Raw genomic sequence first — 25,450 nt, 5'->3', positions numbered from 1 at the left:
GAAGGGATGTTCTGGTGACATCATTGAATGTGATACCGGTGATTCTGGTAATGGGAACGTTTGGTGACATAATGATAAGATGAGGGCACAGCTGGAGGGACGTGGCAGTACATGGGGAGATGTTCACAGTGAGTTTTCCCATGACAGGGACAGACAGTAGCCAGGTGGGACTATGGCTGGCACCTTTTCTGTTCTTCGTCCCATTAATAACATTGTCAGTTTTTCATTTTTCAGTTGGCGGCATGTACTCAGAGGGATCATATGACAAGCTCTGTAAACGGCTCTCATAGAGGCCCCAAGGAGGATTCCACACTCCATTATTACCTGTAATCATACACCTAAGGGGGTGGAGCCTCACCGGAACCTGCCCAGACAATAGCAAACAATGTCTGCCAAGGACAAAGAGACGCTTATTATATACACTGTACCCAATGCTTCCTGTAACCCCTTCCCTGCCAGAGACTATTGTAACCCATTGCCAGCCAAGGGGACACTCATAACCCCTTCCAGATATTTTTGTTACCCCTTCCATGCTGGGGACACTTGTAACCCCTTCTCTGCCAAGGGGACACTTGTAACCCTTTCCTTGCCAGAGACTCCCATAACCCTTTCCTTGCCAGAGTTTCCGATAACCCTTTCCCTAGTAGAGATTTTTGTAACCCCTTCCATGCCAGAGACACTTGTAACCTCTTCCCTGCCAAGGAGACACTTGTAACCCTTTCTATGCTAGAGATTTTTGTAACCCCTTCCATGCCAGAGACTCTCATTACCCTTTCCTTGCCAGAGACGCCCATAACCCTTTCCTTGCCAGAGACTCTCATAACCCTTTCCTTACCAGAGACACCCATAACCTTTTCCTTGCCAGAGACTCCCATAACCCTTTCCTTGCCAGAGACTCCCATAACCCTTTCCCTGCTGGAGATTTTTCTAATCCCCTTCCATGGCAGAAGCACCTGTAACCCTTTCCCTGCCAAGGGGACACTTGTAACCCCTTCCCTGCCAAAGGCTCCTATAACCCTTTCCCCGCTAGAGATTTTTTGTAACCCCTTCCATGCCAGGGACTCTAATAACCCTTTCCTTGCCAGAGAATCCCATAACCCCTTTCCTGATAGAAATTTATATAACCCCTTCCATGGCAGAAACACCCGTAACCCCTTCCCTGCCAAGGGGACACTTGTAACCCCTTCCCTGCCAAAGACTCCCATAACCCTGTCCCTGCAAAATACTCCAGTAACCCCTTCCCTGACAGAGACTCATGTAACCCCTTCTTTGCCAGAAATTTCCATAACCCTTTCCCTGCTAGAGATTGCCATAACCCCTTCCCCATACCTCCCAACATTTTGAGATAAGAATGAGGAACACCTGCTAACAAACGTATGTAGGTATAGGACATATGCCACACCCCCTTAAAGGAAAATTAACCAAAAAAAAAAGGTTAATTAAATCCACAAGGACTTTTTTTTTTATTTTTTACCACTACTATTCCTTTATATTGGCTCTTAAAATGTACAAATGCAGCAATTTAGAAATTGGATAAAAGGTTTAGTGCTGGGAAACACTTTTTGAAAGATAAAAAGTACATTTGATATACAACTATGAGGATCAGACCAAAATGAGGGACAAATGAGGAGGAAAGAGGGACATTGCTTCAAATCTGGGACAGTCCCTCAAAATCAGGGACAGTCCCTCAAAATCAGGGACAGTTGGGAGCAGGGACAGGGACAGTTGGGAGCTATGCCTTCCCTGCCAGAGACTAACATAACGCATTCCCTGCCAAAGGGACATCAATAACCCCTTCCCTGCCAGAGACTCCTGTAACCCCTTCTGTGCTGGGTGATGTGTGTGTGGATTCCCTCTTGTGGTGACAATGTGTAATGACTTGCTCTATTCAGGCACACCCCCCCTCCTTCTGCAAACACTAACAAAGCTTCATTTCTCCTTCTTCAGACTCTCAGCCTGGACTCATCATGACCGCTCTGCTGACACTGCTACTGCTCACAGGTAAGTCATTCCCCTGCCACCTGCTACTCCACCCAGGGATAGGTGACCCCCCAGGATCCCCCCACCCCTACCTGGAACTACCATAAAGTCACCTAACACTTGTAATAGGGATATATATATATATATATATATATATATATATGATGGCAAAAATTCCACATTGGAAAATTACACAAGGAAAACGCTTCACTAACATAAGATTTGGTTACCTAAATTTATTTCATTTTACATAAAAAATCAGTTCACATAAAACACCATAGAACTTACAATTTATGTCAATTGATTTTAAATGTAAAATGAGATAAATTTACGCAAATGAATCTTATGTTATTTAAGTCTTTTCCTTGTGGTGCCTTGAAAATCTATACGAAAGAAAAAAATAGAATTTTTGGGATTTGTGTTATTTCTGGATGTGGTACCCCACAGCAAATAATATATCATATATATATATATATATATATATATATATATATATATATATATATATATATATATATATATACACATATACATATATATATGTGTGTATGTATATATATATATATATATATATATATATATATATATATATATATATGAATTTTGTGTTGTTCTGTCTGGCTTTTATATATATAGGCCCTCTGATCCCTCCTGTATTGATTTGTATTGTAAGTGTACTGTCTGCCCTCATATTGTAAAGCGCTGCGCAAACTGTTGGCGCTATATAAATTCTGAATAATAATAATAATAATAATATACGATGGATTGGGATGTTTGTTATATGAAGAAGTCTCCTTGTGTTTTTGTGGAAGATTTATATTGTATAATATGTGTTACATATAATGAATTGTATTAGTAAAACATGCAGATTCTGGGAGGAAAATATAATGTGACACACATACGTACAGAAGTACTTTTTATTTTGTTTTTTTGATAAAAAAAATCATAATGTGCATGTAGGATTTGCTGGGATGTCTACAAATGATAGAATTGCCCCCAAGTAGAATATAAAGGAGATAGGTCATTGTATTGTGTACAGATGTTGTTGCTGGTGCGGGGATCTGTATGGTGTTACGTTGTACAATGCAAAACCATCACCTGGTATAAATGTATTACCGGTATATCATGTTGTGTTATATAGTGCATCCTACTTAGTGGGCTTATAGTATGCTGCATCATTTGTTAGTGTATTATCTCATGGTTTTGTTTTATTTTTGTATTTTTTTTTTAATGATATTTTTAAGTGTACAAAACCAAAAAAAATACAAAAACAAAAACCACAAAAGCGTAATAGAACAACAGCACAGTCTTACAAAGGCACAGTACACCCACGCAGGGGGTGTATAAGAAAGGATCCAGTACTCCAAGGATCCAGGCAGTATATTCTTATGTTTATATTGTATAGTGTTGTGTCATGTTTTGTTGTATTATACTTTGTTGTGTTTATAGTTTGTTGTATGGTAATACTGTGTTTATTTTGTATAGTGTTGTGTTATACTTTGTTGCGTTTTTGTGTATCACGTTGTGCCATCTTATTTGGTGTGTTTTTCTTTTTATATGTTGTTATGTTGTGCTCTGTTGTATTATACTTTGTTGTGTTTTGTAGTGTCGTACCATGCTGTGCTCCATAATATTGTATTTTGTTATATTATAGTTTATGGTGTTTTGTAGTGTCTTATCATGCTGTGCTGTATAATGTGTTTTGTTGTATTACACTTTGTTGTTTTTTTGTGTTCTACCATGCTGTGCTGTGTAAAATTGTGATATGCTGTATTATACTTTGTTGTATTTTGTAGTGTTGCACTATGCTGTGCTGTGTAATGCAATGTGAAATTCTGTTTTTAGATTTATTCTTTCAAATAATGTTTCCTCCAGACATAAAGTAATTTCTGCCGAACAGAAGAAAACCCAGAGAGCCGCACAATGCCGGCTGACACCAACTGAGAGTTCTCTGTATACACAGTATTGTCATTGTTCCCGCGGGGAGCTTTCATAATGAGTCTAGGACTCCGCATCTGAGTCTGAACATCGCTCTTCCAATGTGTTACGGTTTATTTATGTGTGTAGTATGTTGTCTGTGGTGTGGCTTTGTGTAGTATGTTGTATCTGTGGTGTGCTATGTTGTATCGGCAGTATGATATGTTGTATAGTAATGTGTTGTTTTTTTTGTGGTTTATTTCTGTTTCATTTTTTTTTTACTTTTCTTGGGGTTGTATGTTTCTGGTTTTATTCACATTGGGTTATTTTAGTATATCTTGAGCTTTGTATGTCGATGTTGTGGGTGCTTTGTACCTGTTGTGCGGTACAGAATAAGCAACTTCTCAATGTGTGATATGTGTGGGGGAAGGTGTGTGTTGGGTTTTACTCCGACAGGTTCAGCAGGGTTCCATGTTCCTTGTGTGTGTTGGATTGTACCCTGACTGGTGGAGTGGGGTTCCAGGTTCCTAATGTGTGATAAATGTGTGGGAAAGTGTGTGTTGGGTTTTATTCCAACAGAGTTAGAGCGGGGTTCCGGGATCTTCATGTGTGATCTGTGTGAGGGAAGGTGTGTGTTGGGCTTTATTCTGACAGGTGCAGCGGGGTTCCATGTTCCTCATGTGTGATTTGAGTTGTACCCCAACAGTGAAGCAGGGTTCCAGGTTCCTAGTGTGTGATAAGTGTGGGGGAAGGTGTGTGCTGGGTTGTACCTCAACAGGTGGAGTGGGATTCCAGGATCTTCATGTGCGATATATGTGGGAAAGGTGTGTGTTGGGTTGCATCCTGACAGCTGAAGCAGGGTTTTAGGTTCCTTATGTGGGATATAAGTTGATAAAGGAGTGTGTTGGGTTGTACCTGGAGAGGTGGAGCGGGGGTTCCAGGTTCCTCATGTGTAATATGTGTGGAGGAAGGTGTGTGTTGAGGTTTATTTCAACAGGTGGAGCAGGGTTCCGTGATTTTAATGTGTGATATGTGTGGGGGAAGGTGTGTGTTGGGTTGTATGCCGACAGTTAGAGCAGGGTTCCGGGTTCTTCATGTATGATATGTGTGGGGGAAGATGTGTGTTGGGTTGTATTCCGACAGGCGGAGCGGGGTTCCGGGTTCTTTATGTGTGACATATGTGGGGGGAGGTGTGTGTTGGGTTGTATTCCGACAGGTGGAGTGGAGTGGCGTTCTGGGATCTTCATGTGTGATAAGTGTGGAGAAAGGTGTGTGTTGAGTTGCATCCTGACAGGTAAAACAGGGTTTTGAGTTCCTCATGTGTGATATAAGTGGAGAAAGCAGTGTGTTGGGTTGTACCTGGACAGGTGGAGCGAGGTTCCAGGTTCCTCATGTGTGATATGTGTGGGGGAAGGTGCATGCTGGGCTGCACCCTGACAGGTGAAGTAGGGTTTCAGGTTCCTCATATGTGATATAAGTGGAGAAAGGTGTGTGTGTGTTGGGTTGTGACTGGACAGGTGGAGTGGGGTTCCAATTTCTTCATGTGTGAAGGAGTGTGCATCCAGACATGTGGAGTGGAGTTCCGGGTGCCTCATGTGTGATATGTGTGTAGAAAGGTGTGTGTTGGGTTGCACCCTGACAGGTGAAGCAGGGTTTTGCGTTCCTCATGTGTGATATAAGTGAAGAAAGGTGTGTGTTGGGTTGTACCTGGACAGGTGGAGTGGGGTGGGATTCCAGGTTTATCATGTGTTATATGTGTGAAGGTGTGTGAACCTCGAAAGGTAGAGCGGGGTCCCGGGTTCCTCATGTGTGATATGTGTGGAGGAAGGTGTGTGCTGGATTGTACTCTGGCAGGTGGAGCGAGGTTTCTGGTTCCTCAGGTCAGGAATTAGGCAGGTGATGTCATGTATGTGATGTCAGGTCTCTACAAGTTCTAAAATGTCAGCTCATTAGTCTTCAAGGTGAGATATTATCTGATATTTTGAGGGAAATGGGCACATTGCCAGCAGCTCGGCTCTGATCTGCACTCATTACTCTTCTTTGATATTCGATCTAAAAGCTCAAAAGGGTTTCCTTTAGAGTAGAGAATGACAGGGAATGGTGAAGAGCCATGGCCCATGGGGAATGGTTGAAACTTTCTCAGGTTGTACAGATTTTTCTTCACTTTCACGTCTGGTCACAACTCAAAAATGTTCGATTTTTCTATCTCTTCCATTTCAAACAATGTTTATTGGAACAAAAAGAGAGGCTGAATCTATATAATGGGGACACCGATGGCAATAAAAATCTGATAGGGATTGTGCCCCCCTTTACCACTCCACCCAAAATAAACAAAGTTTTGACTTGGTGTATACTTAACATTTTTATTTATTTGTTTTTAATTATTTTTTAACTAGAAGTATTGGTAACAGATTAACTAGTAGTAGGGGCCATGGGATATCAAGCAGTAGTGGCCATGGGAGAACTAGTAGTATTGGTAAAAGGATAACAAGTGGTACTGGTCATCATATAGCTGGCAGTAATGGTCACTGGATAACTAGTAGTAGTGTGGTCATGGGATAACTAGTAGTATTGGTAACAGGATAATTGGTAGTATTGGTAATGGGATAAATAGTAGTAGTGGTAATGGAATAACTAGTAGTAGTGGTAATGGGATACCTAGTAGTAGTGGTAATGGGATGCCTAGTAGTAGTGGTAATGGAATACCTAGTAGTAGTGGTAATGGGATACCTAGTAGTAGTGGTAATGGGATGCCTAGTAGTAGTGGTAATGGGATACCTAGTAGTAGTGGTAATGGGATAAATAGTAGTATTGGTCATCGGATAACTAGTAGTGTTGGAAACAGGATAATTAGTAGTAGTTCTCATGGGATAACTAGAAGTAGCGGTCAAGGGGTAATTATGGATGAAGGGGATTAGATGAGGTTGATTAGATGAAGGTGAATGGAGGAGGTAATTAGAAGAAGATGATTGGAGAAGGCGACTGGATTGAGGGGATTAGATGAGGTTGAGTAGATGAAGGGGAATTGAGGCGGTAATTAGAAGAAGATGATCGGAGAAGGTGATTGGATGAACGGAATTAGATGAAGGTGATTGGAGGAGGGTGATTAGGGAAGGTTTCTGAGATTGATAGAACTGGTCAAGTCACTTACCTGAGCGATGAAACATCTACATCACAGATGAAGTCTAGCTGACTTACAATTGTTTTCTTTCATCTTCCGATGAGGAAATCTGGAATCCAGTTCCAGGATATTCTGAATTTAGTCGGTTAGGATCTCGGGAATATGTTGCCCTTATAACCCCATTTCTAAGGATGGACCCCGCTGTACAACCCTAAGGATGGATGGATGGACTAACCCACAACCCTATGGAGAGTGGGTTAGGTTTGGGTTGGTTAGGAGGACACATGTAGGGATGGAACCTTTAGTCCCAGCAATGACTGGACGCTGCAGGACTCTGCTTTGGTATATGTTGGAGTCATATGGATGAGGACTGTTGTAAGCGTCAGTTTCCTGTCTGTGTGGGAAATCAGAGAATTCTATTTATAAATGAACATTTCTTTAAGATGATTATTATTAGATTTCCTTCCTATGGCTTTGCCATATTCTGTAGCAGTGCTTACAATCGAAAATGGAAAATGGTTTAGCCAGACTACCTTGTTGTCGTTCCCCCCCCCCCCCCAGTCTGTGTGTTGCTTAGTCTTGTGGTGTGCGGCAAAGTCTCAGGAAGTGTCGATGTTGCAGCTACGCAATGAAATTAATACTGTTCATGATAGATGTGCACACAGAGTTCAGTCCCCAGTCAGTGTAGGAAGCAGTAGGAGATTAGTAAGATCCTGGGGATGTCAGTCTCCATCTGCAATGTTTTAAGAGCATGTCCACCCAACCGTTCACCATCCACCCAACCGTTCACCATCCACCCAACCGTTCACCATCCACCCAACCGTTCACCATCCACCCATCCGTTCACCATCCACCCAACCGTTCACCATCCACCCAACCGTTCACCATCCACCCATCCGTTCACCATCCACCCAACCGTTCACCATCCACCCATCCGTTCACCATCCACCCGTCCGTTCACCATCCACCCAACCGTTCACCATCCACCCATCTGTTCACCATCCATCCAACCGTTCACCATCCACCCATCCGTTCACCATCCACCCATCCGTTCACCATCCACCCAACCGTTCACCATCCACCCATCTGTTCACCATCCACCCATCTGTTCACCATCCACCCAACCGTTCACCATCCACCCAACCTCTGGGAGCTTTCTTGTATGATAGTCACTGAAAGGCAGAAAAGATCTCACTTGAAGTTCTCTTCCTCGAGGGAAGACATCTTCTGTTACCCTTGAAAACAATAGAGTTCTCCTAGCTGTACTGAGCTGTGGGTGTGTGCCCGTGCTCCTCCATAAAACAGCTTTATTATTATTACATCATATTTCCAGGGAACAAAGTTACTTAGGTTGGGTTAGGGTTAGTTAGGCTAGGGATAGTTGGGTCAGGGTTAGTTTAAGAATAGGTTACATTTTATATTATATAAGATTGTATTATACTTAATAATTGTATGTATTATTAATACTATGATTAGTATTAATAATTATAATAATAATATAATTATTATAAGTTTAAATAGGTAACCTAGGGTTAGTTTTGTTAGGTTAGCTTGGGTAGGGATAGTTAGGTTTGGGTTAGTCGGGGTGTGTTTTGTTAGAATAGGTTTAGTTCTATAATCATTAAAATTAAATATTCAATTTACAGGTGAAAACATGGAACTCTGACATCAGTGCATGGAGTAGGATACTTTATGCCACAGTGACCAGTGTGGAGCTATTGATTTTACATTGTCTGTGTCATCATATTGTATAGAGACCTGTGTGGCCCTTTAGATTGTACATGGTCCATGTCATCATATTGTATAAAGTCCAGTGTGGCCCTATAGATTGTACATGAGCCATGTTATCCTATTTTAGAGAGACTACTGTGGCTCTGTAGATTGTACATGGTCCATGTCTTCATATTGTATAAAGTCCAGTGTGGCCCTATAGATTGTTTATTGTTCGTATCATCATAATGTATAGAGACCAGTATGGCCCTATAGATTGTACATGGTCCATGTCATTGTATTGTAAAGAGACCAGTGTGGCCCTATAAATTGTACTTGACCCATGTCATTATATTGTATAGGAACCAGTGTGTACCTATAGACTGTACATGATCAGTGTCATCATATTGCATAGAGACCAGTGTGGCCCAATAGATTGTGCATGGTCCATGTCATTGTATTTTAGAGAGACCAGTGTGGCCCTATAGATTGTTCATGGTCTGTGTCAACATATTGTATAGAGACCAGTGTGAGCCTATAGACTGGGGGATTTGTCCTCTTCAGGTATTGAACATATAATAATAATTATGGGTTTTCTCTCCCCAGGCCTCCTGTCCAATGTCGGGGGCTCCTCTCTGTGTGGATGGAGGAATCAGTCGGAGAATAGGAACATCTTGCGCTGGCATGGCAATTCCCTGGATAATATGGTGAGAGTGGAGAACTCCGCGGAGGAACTGACTGTCTCCGCCCCTTTCCTGTCCTCCAATAACATCACTCTGCCAGATCGGCGGGGGCTGTATTCGTTCTGTGTGCACTGGATTCCCGGCCTTCATATTGTGAACTTTACCTATGGGATCACCATATACCATGAGATCCATGGCCATCCATCTCCCAGGAGTGCCGATTCTGCCCAGCCACATCCAACGCAGAGCTGTAACCCCGTCTACTCCCTCATAAACGTCACCATCAATGGGGAGCGCAAGACCAACACCTGCCTCTACGAATACCCCATCCAGGTCGAAAGATATGGTAAGTGTGGTGGGATTATGGGGTCACAGCTTCATCAGGGGGTTCCTTACCCATCATGATTAGGATGTATACAGTGGCGGGGCTTATTGATGGGGGTGCAAAGGGAGGGTACAAAGGGGAAGACAGTGAACTTTCTAGATGATTCCCCTCTTACACTGGGCATTTTTTTCTGGGAAGCTCTATACATATGAGATTCCTAGGTCCTCCCCAACAGGGACCTTCTTCCCCTCTTCAGGGAAATCTTCCCTTCCCCTAGGAGGACCATTTACCCCCCCCCTCCCAAGGGAAAACCCCATACCTGGGATAGTACTGGTCTCCTCCCGGGGAAAGTCAGCCCACCTAAAGGGAAACCTTATCCCCCCCAAGATGGGTTCTCTCGAGTCTGTGAGTATCGTGCAGGGAGGACCATGTCATAGCTGTTCATAACCCCTCCCTGAGTGTTGTCAGATAAAAGTCCCCCCCCCAAGTATTATCAAATAAAGGACCCCTCCTTCTTATGCATTATCAAATAAAAGTCCCCCCTGAGTATTATCAGATGAATTTCCCCCCAAGTCTTGTCAGATAACCTCTCCAAGTATTATTCCCTCCTGAGTATTGTTATCAGATAAAGCGCCTCCCCAAGTATTGTTGTCAAATAAAGCCCCCCGAGTATTTTTAGATAAACTCCCCTTTCCCCAAATATTGCCCCCCCCAAAAAAAGAGGTACTCCTGCCTCTGAGTCTGTATGTGGAGTACAGGAGGTGGTATCAGGTCATAGCTGTTGCTAACCCCTCCCCTGAGTATTATCAAATAAAAGTGCCCCCCCCAGTACTAATAAAAAAAGTCCCACCTCCTCTGAGTATTATCAGATAAATATCTCCCTGAGTCTTGTCAGATAAAAGCCCCCCCCGAGTATTGTCAGATATAGTGCCTTGAAAAAGTATTCATACCCCTTGAAATTTTCCACATTTTGTCATGTTATAACCAAAAATGTAAATGTATTTTATGTGATCGATCAACACAAAGTGGCAAATAAATGTGAAGTGGAAGGAAAATTATAAATGGTTTTCCAAACTTTTTGCAAATAAATATCTTAAAATCTAGTGGAACCAATTGCCTTCAGAAGTCACCTAATTAGTAGAGTCCACCTGTGTTTAATTTAATCTCAGTATAAATACAGCTGTTCTGTGAAGCCCTCAGAGGTTTGTTAGAGAACCTTAGTGAACAAACAGCATCATCATGAAGGCCAAGGCCAATCAGACAGGTCAGGGATAACGTTTTGGAGATGTTTAAAGCAGGGTTCGATTATAAGAAAATATCCCAAGCTTTTAACATCTCACGGAGCTCTGTTCAATACATCATCTGAAAATGGAAAGAGTATGGCACAACTGCAAACCTACCAAGACATGGCCGTCCACCTAAACTGACATGCCGGGGAAGGGGAGTATTAATCAGAGACGCAGCCAAGAGGAGCTACAGAGATCCACAGCTCAGGTGGGAGAATCTGTCCACAGGACAACTATTATTTGTGCTCTCCGCAAATCTGGCCTTTATAGAAGAATGGAAAGAAGAAAGCCATTGTTGAAAGAAAGCCATAAGAAGTCTCATTTGTAGTTTGTGAGAACTATTTGGGCAGACGCAGTAAGCATGTGGAAGAAGGTGCTCTGGTCAGATGAGACCAAAATTTTACTTTTTGGCCAAAAAGCAAAATGCTATGGTGGAAAACTAACACTGCACATCACCCTGAACACACCATCCCCACCGTGAAACATGGTGGCGGCAGCATCATATTGTGGGGATTCTTTTCTCCAACAGGGACAGGGAAGCTGGTTAGAGCTGATGGAAAGATGTATGGAGCCAAATACAGGGCAATCTTAGAAGAAAACCTGCTAAAGTCTGCGAAAGACTTGAGACTGTTCACCTTCCAGCAAGACAACGACCCTAAACATGCAGCCAGAGCTACAATGAGATGGTTTAGATCAAAGCACATGCATGTGTTAGAATGGCCCAGTCAAAGTCCAAACCTAAATCCAATTGAGAATCTGTGGCAAGACTTGAAAATTGCTGTTCACAGACGCTCTCCATCCAATCTGACAGAGCTTGAGCTATTTTGTAAATAATAGGGTCCCCAAAACACTGTCCCCACTAGGGATGGGCTAAAATGTCACTCTCTAGATGTGCAAAGCTGCTAGAGACATCCCCAAAAAGACTTGCAGTTGTAATTGCACTGAAAGGTGGTTCTGCAAAGTATTGACTCAGGGGGCTGAATACAAATGCCCCCCACACTTTTCACATATTTATTTATAAAAAAATTTAAAAACTATAATTTTCCTTCCACTTCACAATTATGTGCCACTTTGTGTTGGTCTATCACATAAAATCCCAATAAAATACATTTACGATTTTGGTTGTAAGATGACAAAATGTGGAAAATTTCAAGGGGTGTGAATACTTTTTAAAGCACAGTAAAAGCCCTTCCAAGTATTGTATGATAAACGGTACTCCTGCCCCAGAACCTGTGAATGTGGTACAGGAAGAATCTTCATAACCCCTCCTTGAGTATCATCAGATAAAAGCCCCCCCCCCCCCCCCACCCCCGAGCATTATCAGATAAATGTTCCCCCCAAGCCTTATCAGGTAACCCCCCCATGAGTGTTGTCAGATAAAGCTCCCCAAAGTATTGTCAGATAAAGCCCCCCAAGTTTTCCTGGCCTTCCTATCCTGAATTCTACCTACAGGACCAGGAAATACCATGTAATTTTCCCCTCCCCCCAGTATTGTCAGATAAGTCACTAATTAAATATTAAAACCCACACTATTAAAGGATCTCTATAGGCAGCTGCATGAAATCAGAATCGTTTAATCTAAAACAAGGTATGTCTAAAGCAGCGTTAAAAAATTCCTAAGCATTCTAAACCAGTGCGATATCCGGGTCCCTTTTCAGTGGGAACGTGGAGGAACTGCGTTTCGGCACCTCCAGCACTGTGTATATGTAATGGAAAGGGGTGGCAAAGGGGTGCTGGGATGTGCTAGAGCATCTATTGATGCTGGAGGGGATCTATTTTTGTGGTGGTCTATTGTTGCTATGGAATGTCTATTGCGGCTGTTGAGGGGTCTATTGTTGCTGGGAGAGGGGATGGGGCCTTGCTGGGGAGCAAATTGTTGCTGGAATTAATCTACTGTTGAGGGAGAGGTCTACTGTTGCTGGCTGCTGGGAGATCTGTTGTTGCTGCCAGGGGTCTTTTGTTGCTGGAATGGTATTTTGTTGCTGGAATGGTATTTTGTTGTTGGGATCTATTGTTGCTGGTGCGGGAGGGGGGGGGGGTGTCTATTATTGCTGCCTTCAGGGGATCTATTTTACTGCTTTTCTTCTCATTTATAAATTCCATACAAATTACTTAGCACCACGAAATGTTACTCGGTTCTGTATTCTCTAAAGGGGCGGTAATGTAAGGTAGGTAGGGGGTGGAACCAAAGGATGGTGTTGAGAGGTAGGTAGGGGCAGAGACAAGAAGTTACTCAGAAGGGAGGAGTTCTTGTCCCTATTCTCTGAGAACGTCATACACAAATTCATGTACATAAAATGCATTCATTATATGGACCTTTTACACTGTGCAGGCCATGCAATTAAAGTGCATCAAGCTACATATATGCATACCTCACAACATTTTGAGATGGGAATGAGGGACACCTACTAGCAAACGTATGTAGGCATAGGACACGCCCCCTGCAGCACCCCCTAAAGGAGACATAACTGAAAAAAAAAGGTTAATTAAATCCACAAGTGCTTTTTTTTTACCACTACTATTCCTTATATTGGCTTTTAAAATTTACAAATGCAACAATTTAGAATTTGCATGAAAGGTTTAGCGCTGGGAAAGACTTTTTGACAGATAAAAGGTCCATTTTATATACAAACTGTATAGGTCAGACCAAAATGGGGGACAAATGAGGAAAGAGGGGCAGAGGGACATTGCTCCAAATCAGGGACAGTCCCTCGAAATCAGGGACAATTGGGAGCTATGTATATGTGCAGAATATACAGTATATACAGTATATAAGTGCAAATTTTAAAAGTGCATCAATCTGTGTCTTTTTATACTGTCATACTGCCACGTGATCACCGCCACCTACACAAGCCACTAACCAGATTTCTTGTGTGATTTGTCATGCAACTTTAGACACATAAAGTCACATGACAAGTCATAGTTCATGTATTTCAATGGAAGCCTTTCAAATCTATGCGACTTAACCACTTCCATACCACGTGAATTGCAGCACTTCTCTCCTACATGTAAAAATCATCATTTTTTTTACTCAGAATCCCTCAATCAATATCTATCTATATCTATCTATCTATCTATCTATCTATCTATCTATCTATCTATCTATCTATCTATATCTATATATCTATATATATATATATATATATATATATATATATATATATATATATATATATATATATATATATATAGAGAGAGAGAGAGAGAGAGAGAGATCTATATATATATATATATATATATATATATATATATATATGAGAGAGAGAACCCTCAATCAATATATATAGATAGATAGATAGATCGATCTATTTTTTTTAGCAGACACCATAGGGAATAAAGCGGTGGTCATTGCAACTTTTTATCATTAGTAATTAGAAAAGTAATTTTTCTGGTTCAATAAGTTTTATTGCAGAAGTAGTATTAAACATACAACAATGTCAAAGGCACCTAGATTGCCCACGCAGGGGCTAGAATTGGCGCATAAGAGGCAAAAACAACAAAAGGAAATACAACATAAACCAAGGAGGGCAGCCTCCTAATTAACAGTCATAGAAATCCTGAGTGTAACTTACGTAATTTGGGGTGACCCCCAAAAGTGCAGAAAAAAAACAGGACAAAATGCATTGACTCTGCACTTAAGATCGTCTTGGGCCTCTGTTAGCAATCAAAAAAGGGCTAGGAGCCCTGGTAAGAGAAATAGGAAAGAGAGGGGGAGAATAAGAGAAAGCGGGAAGAAGGGAAAGGGAAAAGGAAAGGGGGACCCGGGACCCTCCAGGAAACCAGTGCGAGCCGATCAATACTATACAGAGAAAGCTCGGGGAAGGCATATGCCAGCCAAGGCTCTCAAACTTTAAGGAACTTGGCATGCGTGTCTTTGAGTATACTAGACATTGGTTCATTGACCATCAAGCGGTTTCTCACTTCCTGAAAGAGGACTGAGGTTTTTTTCATGCTTGAGCAATCGTCCTTTAGAAAAGTAATTTAAAAAAAAGCAATTTTTGTTGGAAAAAAACACTTTAATAAATAAAAAAATAAAAAAACAGTAAAGTCAGCCCGACTTTTTTTGTATAATGTAACAGATGATGTAACGCCGAGTAAATAGATACCTCGCATGTCACGCTTTAAGATTGCGCACACTCGTGGTATGGCGCCAAACTTTGGTACTTAAAAATCTCCATAGGCGACGCTTTAAAGTTTTTTTTTTATAAGTTACATGTTTAGAGTTACAGAGGAGGTCTTGGGCTAGAATTATTGCTCTCGCTCTATTGTTCATGGGGATACCTCGTATGTGGGGTTTGAACATTGTTTACATATATGCGTTTGCTTCTGCATGCATGCTTGGGGGAGGGACTGGGGGGGTGCTTTAATTATTATTTTTTGTTTATTTTATTACAAAAAAAATATTTTTACACTTTCCCTTTAAAAATTCTCCTCCAGGCTGGAAAGAAAAAAAATTGAGGATCTCAGGCTTTTCTGCCGAGTCCCCAGCATTGTTTACTTCTGCCTGGCGCCAGTGGATTCCTACTTCGGCTCACCGATTTGCCTGGGTGAGCTGAGAGAACCCCCAGAGGGCGGTAGGGGTAGGGGGGCATCCCCTCCCACCGCCAGTAAGAACGATCAAGCGGCTGAATAGTCGCTATGATTGTTCTTATGGTGAAGGGAATCAGTGGGGATATTTGAATGACGCCTGTATATTTTGCACATACAGTATCTCACAAAAGTAAGTACACCCCTCACATTTTTGTAAATATTTTATTATATCTTTTCATGTGACAACACTGAAGAAATGACACTTTGCTACAATGTAAAGTAGTGAGTGTACAGCTTGTATAACAGTGTAAATTTGCTGTCCCCTCAAAATGATTCAACACACAGCCATTAATGTCTAAACCACTGGCAACAAAAGTAAGTACAAGTGAACATGTCCAAATTGGGCCCAATTAGCCATTTTCACTCCCTGGTGTCATGTGACTCATTAGTGTTAAAAGGTCTCAGGTGTAAATGGGGAGCAGGTGTGTTAAATTTTGTGTTATCGCTCTCACTCTCTCATACTGGTCACTGGAGGTTCAACATGGCACCTCATGGCAAAGAACTCTCTGAAGATCTGAAAAAAATAATTGTTGCTCCACATAAAGATGGCCTAGGCTATAAGAAGATTGCCAAGACCCTGAAACTGAGCTGCAGCACGGTGGTCAACACCATACAGTGGTTTAACAGGACAGGTTCCACTCAGAACAGGGCCATGGTCAATCAAAGAAGTCGAGTGCATGTGCTCAGCGTCATTGAAGAGGTGGGGGGTCAGCCTGTCAGGGCTCAGACCATACGCCGCACGCTGCATCAAATTGGTCTGCATGTCTGCCATCCCAGAAGGAAGCCTCTTCTAAAGATGATGCACAAGAAAGCCCACAAACAGTTTGCTGAAGAAATGCAGACTAAGGACATGGATTACTGGAACCATGTTCTGTGGTCTGACGACAACAAGATAAACTTATTTGGTTCAGATGGTGTCAAGTGTGTGTGGCGGCAACCAGGGGAGGAGTACAAAGACAAGTGTGTCTTGCCTACAGTCAAGCATGGTGGTGGGAGTGTCATGGTCTGGGGCTGTATTAGTGCTGCCAGCACTGGGGAGCTACAGTTCATTGAGGGAGCCATGAATGCCAACATGTACTGTGACATACTGAAGCAGAGCATGATCCCCTCCCTTCAGAGACTGGACTGCAGGGCGGTATTCCAACATAACGACCCCAAACACACCTCCAAGACGACCACTGTCTTGCTAAAGAAGCTGAGGGTAAAGGTGATGAACTGGCCAAACATGTCTCTAGACCTAAACCCTATTGAGCATCTGTGGGGCATCCTCACATGGAAGGTGGAGGAGCGCAAGGTCTCTAACATCCACCAGCTCCGTGATGTCATCATGGAGGAGTGGAAGAGGACTCCAGTGGCAACCTGTGAAGCTCTGGGGAACTCCATGTCCAAGAGGGTTAAGGCAGTGCTGGAAAATAATGGTGGTCACACAAAATATTGACACTTTGGGCCCAATTTGGACATTTTCACTAAGGCTGCTTTCACACTGCAGCGGGAGCGGCGTCGGCGGTAAAGTGCCGCTATTTTTAGCGGCGCTTTACCGTCGTTTTAGCGGCGCTTTACCGTCGTTTTAGCGGCGGTGTGCGGGCGCTAGCGGGGTGGTTTTGACCCCCGCTAGCGGCCGAAAAGGGGTTAAACCCGCCCGCAAAGCGCCGCTGCAGCGGCGCTTTGCCGGCGGTATTGCCGCGGTGTCCCATTGATTTCAATGGGTAGGAGCGGTTTAGGAGCAGTGAATACACCGCTCCTTCACCGCTGTAAAGATGCGGCTAGCAGGACTTTTTTCACCGTCCTGCCAGCGCATCGCTCCAGTGTGAAAGCCCTCCGGCTTTCACACTGGAGTTAAAGGGGCCGTTTTTTTTCAGGCGTTACACAGGCGCTATTTTTAGCGCTGTAACGCCTGAATACCGCCCCAGTGTGAAAGCAGCCTTAGGAGTGTACTCACTTTTGTTGCCAGTGGTTTAGATATTAAAGTGATTGTAAAGCTTTGTGTTTTATTTCTTTAAAATAATAAACATGTCATCGTTACCTGCACTCTGCAGCTCGTTTTGCACAGAGTTGCCCCAAACCTCATCTTCTGGGGTCCCCTGTCGGCTCTCAGGGCTCCTCCTCACATCAAATAACCCCCTAGGAGAAGCACTGTCCTTGCGGGTCACCTTGCAGACACTCTCCCGAGTCCAGCATTTGCATCTATAGCCCCACAGCACCTGCATCATTGGATTTGATTGACAGCAGCAGGAGCCAATGGCTGCACTGATATCAATCTATCCATTTAAGAGCCGGGACCCCGTGCATAGAGGTGAGTGCGTCTCTGCCGAGGGAATGAAGGGGTTCAGGTAAGTAAAACGGGGGGGGCTGGGGGGCCGGTCACTGCCAGAAGTTTTTTCACCTTAATGCATAGGATGCATTAAGTAAAAATAAAACACAAAGGTTTACAACCCCTTTAATGGCTGTGTGTTAAGTTATTTTGAGGGGACAGTAAATTGACACTGTTATACAAGCTGTACACTCACTACTTTACAATGTAGCAAAGTGTAATTTCTTCAGTGTTGTCACATGAAAAGATATAATAAAAAATGTACAAAAATGTGAGGGGTGTACTTAGTTTTGTGAGATTCTATATATGTAACTGATGCACTTTAATTGGATGGTTTACACAGGGTAAAAGGTCCATATAATGAATGCACTTCATGGAAACGCACTGGTTTTCGGATGTTTAGTGATTTTTTATCACTGCATTGGGACGCACTTTGTCAGATAAATGAACCTTGAGTATCATTGAATAAAAGCTCCGCCCCCCGAGCGTTGTCAGAGATCTGCACCTGTATCTTTCATATAAGGTGTACAGAAATATTTGGCCCTGTCTTTATATGCTCCGGGGGCCACACGCAAGTCAGACTTTCATTTCCACCTTTGTGTGGCCCGTTTGCTTCACCCCAAACCAGAGACATTGTCCCAGATCAGCACATCCTCCCCGAGACTGCTGCGTCAGCGACTAGTGCGGGGGAGGGGGTGACACCGCAGATATCAGCCTCAAGGCTGAGAATCTGAGAATTCACATGGGAAGGCGGGTGAGGGGTGCTGTGTGTACCAGGGAGACAATGCTGCCACTGTGTGCCCACCACAACTGGCACAATGCTGTATGTCACATACATACTAATTTGACTGTCTGTCTATGGGATCGAATCCCTCTGTCCTTCTGTGGGACCGAATCCCTCTGTCCTTCTATGGGACTGAATCCCTCTGTCCTTCTATGGGACCGAATCCCTCTGTCCTTCTATGGGACTGAATCCCTCTGTCCTTCTATGGGACTGAATCCCTCTGTCCTTCTATGGGACCAAATCCCTCTGTCCTTCTATGGGACCGAATCCCATCTATCCTTCTATGGGACCAAATCCCTCTGTCCTTCTATGGGACTGAATACCTCTGTCCTTCTATGGGACTGAATCCCTCTGTCCTTCTATGGGACTGAATCCCTCTGTCTTTCTATGGGACTGAATCCCTCTGTCTTTCTATGGGACTGAATCCCTCTGTCCTTCTATGGGACCGAATCCCTCTGTCCTTCTATGGGACCGAATCCCTCTGTCCTTCTATGGGACTGAATCCCTCTGTCCTTCTATGGGGCCGAATCCCTCTGTCCTTCTATGGGACTGAATCCCTCTGTCTTTCTATGGGACTGAATCCATCTGTCCTTCTATGGGACCGAATCCCTCTGTCCTTCTATGGGTCTGAATCCCTTTGTCCTTCTATGGGACTGAATCCCTCTGTCCTTCTATGGGACTGAATCCCTCTGTCCTTCTATGGGACTGAATCCCTCTGTCTTTCTATGGGACTGAATCCCTCTGTCTTTCTATGGGACTGAATCCCTCTGTCTTTCTATGGGACTGAATCCCTCTATCCTTCTATGGAACTGAATCCCCCTGTCCTTCTATGGGACTGAATCCCCCTGTCCTTCTATGGGACTGAATCCCCCTGCCCTTCTATGGGACCGAATCCCTCTGTCCTTCTGTGGGACCGAATCCCTCTGTCCTCCTTATGGTAGGCGTAGCAGGGGCGTGTCCTTTTTCTATATACTTTATGCCATAGGGCAGGGATATGCAATTAGCGGACCTCCAGCTGTTGCAAAACTACAAATCCCATGAGACATAGCAAGAATCTGACAGCCACAAGCATGACACCCAGAGGCAGAGGCATGATGGGAGTTGTAGTTTTGCAACAGCTGGAGGTCCGCTAATTGCATATCCCTGCCATAGAGTGTCCCTCTTTCTGTATGTACAAAATGGCATTCTGGCTAAGAATGGGTGTGGCTTGGATGATGGCTGAAATCTGATTGGCTGTTGTGAGGAGCACAGACATAGGTGTATATGATGGTTGTCACACCTGCTCTCCTTCCTGTTGTTGTGGACCGGCTGACCCATGTTAATGATTTGCCTTCAGTTGTAATTATTCTGCTATCATCGTTTACTGATTGTGTACAGCCGCAGCTCTGCCGGATTAATGATTGATGGCGGAGTGCCGCTCCCTGTGCAGTGTCCTGGGTTCAGTCCTCTGACACTCCTTGGTGTCCTTTAATTCAAAAGGAAAAACAAAACTGCTGAAAAGTGAGATCCGAAGTTCAGCTTTAATGTGTCTGATCCTCACTTCACCCCACTTCAGCCCCGGACCATTTGGCTGGCCAAAGACTAGAGCACTTTTTCCGATTTGGCACTGCGTCGCTTTAACTGACAATTGCGTGGTCGTGCGACGTGACTCCAAAACAAAATTTACGTCTTTTTTCCCCCCAAAAATAAAGCTTTCTTTTGGTGGTATTTGATCACCTCTGCAGTTTTAAATTTTTTTGCGCTTTAAACAAAAAAATAGTGTCAATTTTGAAAAAAAAATTAAAAGCATTATTTTTTACTTTTTGCTATAAAAAATATCCCCCCCATAATATATAAAAAACATTTATTTTCCTGAGTTTAGGCTGATGCGTATTCTTCTACATATTTTTCATAAAAAAAATTAAAAAATCGCAGTAAGCGTGCATTGATTGGTTTGCGCAAAAGTTATAGCGTCTACAAAATAGGGGATAGTTTTATGGCATTTTTTTTTTTTTTACTAGTAATGGTGGTGATCAGCGATTTTTATCTGCGACATGGCGGACACATCGAACACTTTTGGTGCGATTTTGGGACCATTCACATTTATACAGCGATCAGTGCAATTAAAAATGCATTGATTACTGTGTAAATGACACTGGCAGTGAAGGGGTTAACCACTAGGTGGCGCTGTAGGGGTTAATTGTATCCTAGGGAGTGATTCTAACTGTGGGGGGCTGTGTGTGAAACGTCACTGATCACCGCTCTCGATCACAGGGAGCTGTGATCAGTGTCATTAGCAGTGGCGGCTGGTGAAGTTTTTGGATGGGGGGGCGCCAGACCCCGCCCATCATGACCCCGCCCATCAGTTTGGCCCCTCCCACTTCTCATAAATCACGGCCCTTGTGTAATCTGAAAAAAAATTGGCGTGGGTTCCCCCCTCCGAGAGCATACCAGGCCCTTAGGTCTGGTATGGATTCCAAGGGGAACCCCCTACGCCGAAAAAACGGCGTGGGGGTCCCCCCCAGATCCACACCAGACCCTTATCCGAGCACGCTACCCGGCCGGCCAGGAAAGGGGGTGGGGACGAGCGGGCACCCCCCCCCTCCTGACCTGTACCAGGCCGCGTGCCCTCAACATGGGGGGGTGCCTTGGAGGAGGGGGGGGCGTGCAGCCCCCCCACCCCAAAGCACCTTGTCCGCATGTTGATGAGGACAAGGGCCTCTTCCCGACAACCCTGGCCGTTGGTTGTTGGGGTCTGCGGGCGGGGGGCTTATCGGAATCCGGGAGCCCCCTTTAATAAGGGGCCCCGGATACCGGCCCCCCACCCTATGTGAATGAGTATGGGATACAATGTACCCCTACCCATTCACCTGTGAAAAAAAGTACAAAAAAACACAACACAGGGTTAAAATATTTTATTGCACAGCTCTGGGGCTCTGGGGGCCGGGTAGCGTGCTCGGATAAGGGTCTGGTGTGGATCTGGGGGGGACCCCCACGCCGTTTTTTCGGCGTAGGGGGTTCCCCTTGGAATCCATACCAGACCTAAGGGCCTGGTATGCTCTCGGAGGGGGAACCCACGTCAAATTTTTTTTCAGAAATTTGGCGTGGAGTTCCCCCTTCAGAGCTTATTCTCTGATTGGCCACGGCAAAATTCGCCTGGCCTGGGGAAACCTTTCTGGCTGTGAAAGCTTTTTTTCCATTCATTCAGCTAAATGCATGAACATTCTCAACAAAGTAGAAACTAGAAAGCCTTTATGCGGTGACTCACCTCCTGCCTCACTGTCTTGCAGCTCCGCTCGGGCTGAGGAACGGAGCTGCCGACGTCACTTTCGGGTTACGTGAAGCAGCCGAAAGCCGGAAGTGACCTGCCTGTCTAAGAATGACAATGCTCCCGCCCGTAGAATCACAGTGATTTTACGGGCGGAAGCTAGTCGGCATTCTGCAGTGTGCCACAATCTTGTGATTGCATCGACGTGGCGCTTCTCATAGTGCACTGTGACCGGCGCCACAGTACACTATGTTAAATTGTTAAATTACATTTTTTTTTTTTTTAAATGTCTTAAAGGGCCCGTTTTTTTTTTTTTTTTTTTTTTTTTTACTTTTTTTTTTTTTTACACCTAGGGGGAGGGGGGCGGCGCCCGGGCGCCTCCTATGGGCGGGCCGCCACTGGTCATTAGGCAGAAGGGGGAAATGCTTGTTTACATTAGTATCTCCCCATTCTTCCTCTCTGTGAGACGATTGCGGGTATCCCCGCGGATATCAAGTCCGCGGGACCCGTGATCACACACACAGAGCTCCCGGCAGGCACGTGCGCGCTCGCAAGACGCCTCTTAAAGGGCAACATACAGGTACTTTAATCTGCCTGTATGTGCCCTTCTGCCGCAGTATATCTGTGTGAGGCGGTTGGGAAGAGGTTAAAGTAGTTGTAAACCTCCATATACCCAGTGAAGGGACTATCCTCAGGTGATACACAGAGATGAAACAAATCCTCCTACATAGGTTGTACCTCTTTATCTGCAGTCTTCTCTTCTCCACATCCGTTCAAAGTCCATAATTTAGAACGCTTGTCTGAGAGTTCCGAAAAAAAGGGGATGGAGAGCTTAAAATGGAAGTAAACCCTTCCAAACAACTTTGACCTACAGGTAAGCCTAGATTAAGGCTTACCTGTAGGTCCAAGTAATATCTCCTAAACCTATATGGTTTAGGAGATATTTGCCCGAAAATGGGCACCGCTGTCTACGGCGCATGCGCCGTAGACAGCGGCGCGCAGGCGCACTAAATGCGGCAAGTCCAAGAATGGATTTGCCAAATTTGTCTACTCCCGTGCGCATGCGCGGGAGTGACGTCATCGCGGCTCCGGCGAATGGCAGCGTCGGAGCTCCGAGACGCGACTCCCGTGCGCATGCGCGGGAGTGACGTCATCGCGGCTTCTCCGCTGTCATTCGTCGGAGCTGCGAGAGACGCCACAACCAAGATGGATGCGGCGGACTACAGGTGACAGCGGCGACTTCGCTGGCTCCTGTGTCAGGTAAGTGACACATAATGAGCTACTATGCGATGCATAGTAGTCCATTATGCTTTACCTTTGCAGGGAAAAAAAGAGGAAGTAAACCCATCAGGGTTTACTTCCTCTTTAAGCTACACACTGCAGAGCTCAGTAAAGAGAGCTCTGAGAGCTGATTGAAGGGAAGAGACACCCCCCTTCACACAGCGCACAGGAACAGAGCGGAGGCTGTTAATCGGCTGTCACCTTTTTTTCTCTTGGTGTCAGGAAAACTTGTCAGAAGTGATTCTTGCCGATAGCAGAGGAAGGAGGCAGCAAACAGAAATTACACTTAGTGCTCTGCATTGAGACAAGTATACACTATAATGGAAAATTGAATACTTACCGTTCCGTAATTTTCCTTTCCTGGTGCCTATCCATGGCAGCAAACACATGGTTGGTTATTGTGCCCTCAACCAACCCACAGGACCAATTTTAACTCTATAAAAGAAAGCGTCAGCCCCCCCCCCCCCCCCCCCCATTAGCCATTCTTGTAACTAGACTCGAGGATTATAGAAAGGGAGGGTGTATGCTGCCATGGATAGGTACCAGGAAAGGAAAATTACGAAAAGGTACGTCTTCAGTTTTCCTGGTGCCTTCATGGCAGCATACACATGCTAAATAAACATTTTAATTTTGATTACAAAAACATTTTAATTTTGATTACGGAGCAGACAACTGCAAAGCTTTTCTCCCGAAGTCACGAGAAGTAAGAGCGGCTGGATCTAGACTATGGTAGGTCATGAATGTGATGAAAGATGACCAACTTGGTGCACGACAGATAGTTTCTGGGGAGACTCGTGCTAGAGCTGCCCAGGAAGATGCCATTCCCCGTGTCAAGTGAGCATTGATTTTGGAGCCGGAAAGACCACTAGCCCGATATGTTCGCTGAATGAGACATACAATCCAACTTGACAAGGTTGTCTTTGATGCTGCCATTCCTCTTCTTACGCCCTTAGGGATCACAAAGAGAAGTTGATCTTTATGAAAAGATCGTGTAAGTTCAATGTTGGAGAGTCCTTACCACATCCAGCTCGTGCAGCTTTCATGTTGCCGAAACTTCCCGGAAAGCTGGGAGCATTCATTCTTGGTTTTTTAGATGGTATACAGAGGGAACTTTTGGAACAAACCGGTGAATCGGTTGGAGGACCACCCTGTCTGGAAAAAACTTAATGTAGGGGTCCTCAGTCCCTAAGGCTTGGATCGCCGAGACCCTAAGCCCTTGTACACACGGTCGGAGATTCCGTCGGAATGTTTCCTATCGGACCGTTTTGTCGGATATTCCGACTGTGTGTGGTCTGCATCGGACTGTTTCCATCGGAATATCCGACGGACCAACTTTTCCAACTTGCCGGTAAAATTTTCCGACAAAATGCTCCGATCGGACATACTCCGATCATGTGTAGCCTACTCCGACGGACAAAGTGCCATGCATGCTCAGATCAAATTCCTAGACCAAAGCTATTGGCTACTAGCCTGAACGTAGTCCCGTCCTAACGAAATAACGTCATCTTGTTATGTACCGTATTTATCGGCATATAACACGCGCCGGTGTATAACACGCACCCCAAGTTTAGGAGGGAATTTTAAGGAAAAAAACTTTTAGGAGGGAAGTTTAAGGGGAAAAAAAAACTTACATTTATATGCCCATCAGTGTCATCTGCAGCCTTGTCCACCATTGCAGCCTTGTCCACCATTGCAGTCTTATGCAGCCTTGTCCACCATTGCAGCCTTATGCAGCCTTGTCCACCAGTGCAGTCTTGTCCCCCATTGCAGCCTTATGCAGTCTTGTCCCCCATTGCAGCCTTATGCAGTCTTGTCCCCCATTGCAGTCTTCTCCCCCATTGCAGCCTTATGCAGTCTTGTCCCCCATTGCAGCCTTATGCAGTCTTGTCCCCCATTGCAGCCTTATGCAGTCTTGTCCCCCATTGCAGTCTTGTCCCCCATTGCAGCCATGTCTATTTTATTTTTTTTAAATGCCGCCGCCGAGATACAGAGCCGGATGTGTATCTCGGCGGTGTGCGGTAGTTCCCGGCGGGCCTCCGGCCGCCTTCAGCTCTTCTCGGGCAGCTTTCGGCCGTTCTCGGAAGCTTTCGGCCACCCAGAAGAGCCGAAGGCGGCCGGAAGCTTTCGGCCGCCGAGAAGAGCCGAAGGCGGCCGAAAGCTTCCGAAAACGGCCGAAAGCTTCCGAGAACGGCCGAAAGCTGCCAAGAAGAGCCGA

At 44.5% G+C, this 25,450-nt stretch overlaps 1 protein-coding gene across 1 annotated transcript in view; it reads left to right on the top strand.

The window, feature by feature from the left end:
• Window positions 1-1,852: 1,852 nt before the first annotated feature.
• LOC143929988 (adhesion G-protein coupled receptor G1-like) overlaps window positions 1,853-25,450 on the top strand; it is a 41,778-nt gene continuing 18,180 nt past the window's right edge. Inside the window, exons 1-2 of the mRNA XM_077453902.1 lie at window positions 1,853-2,001; window positions 9,335-9,757. Of these exons, the coding sequence (XP_077310028.1) occupies window positions 1,968-2,001; window positions 9,335-9,757 (457 nt within the window). The 5' untranslated portion in view covers window positions 1,853-1,967. The remainder of the gene's footprint in view (window positions 2,002-9,334; window positions 9,758-25,450) is intronic.

The sequence above is a fragment of the Lithobates pipiens genome, unplaced genomic scaffold, assembly GCF_037356315.1.
Source record: "Lithobates pipiens isolate NorthernLeopardFrog02 unplaced genomic scaffold, aLitPip1_a1.2 Scaffold_10, whole genome shotgun sequence".
Classification (NCBI taxonomy): Eukaryota; Metazoa; Chordata; class Amphibia; order Anura; family Ranidae; genus Lithobates; species Lithobates pipiens.
This window is presented reverse-complemented; position numbering and strand designations above follow the sequence as displayed.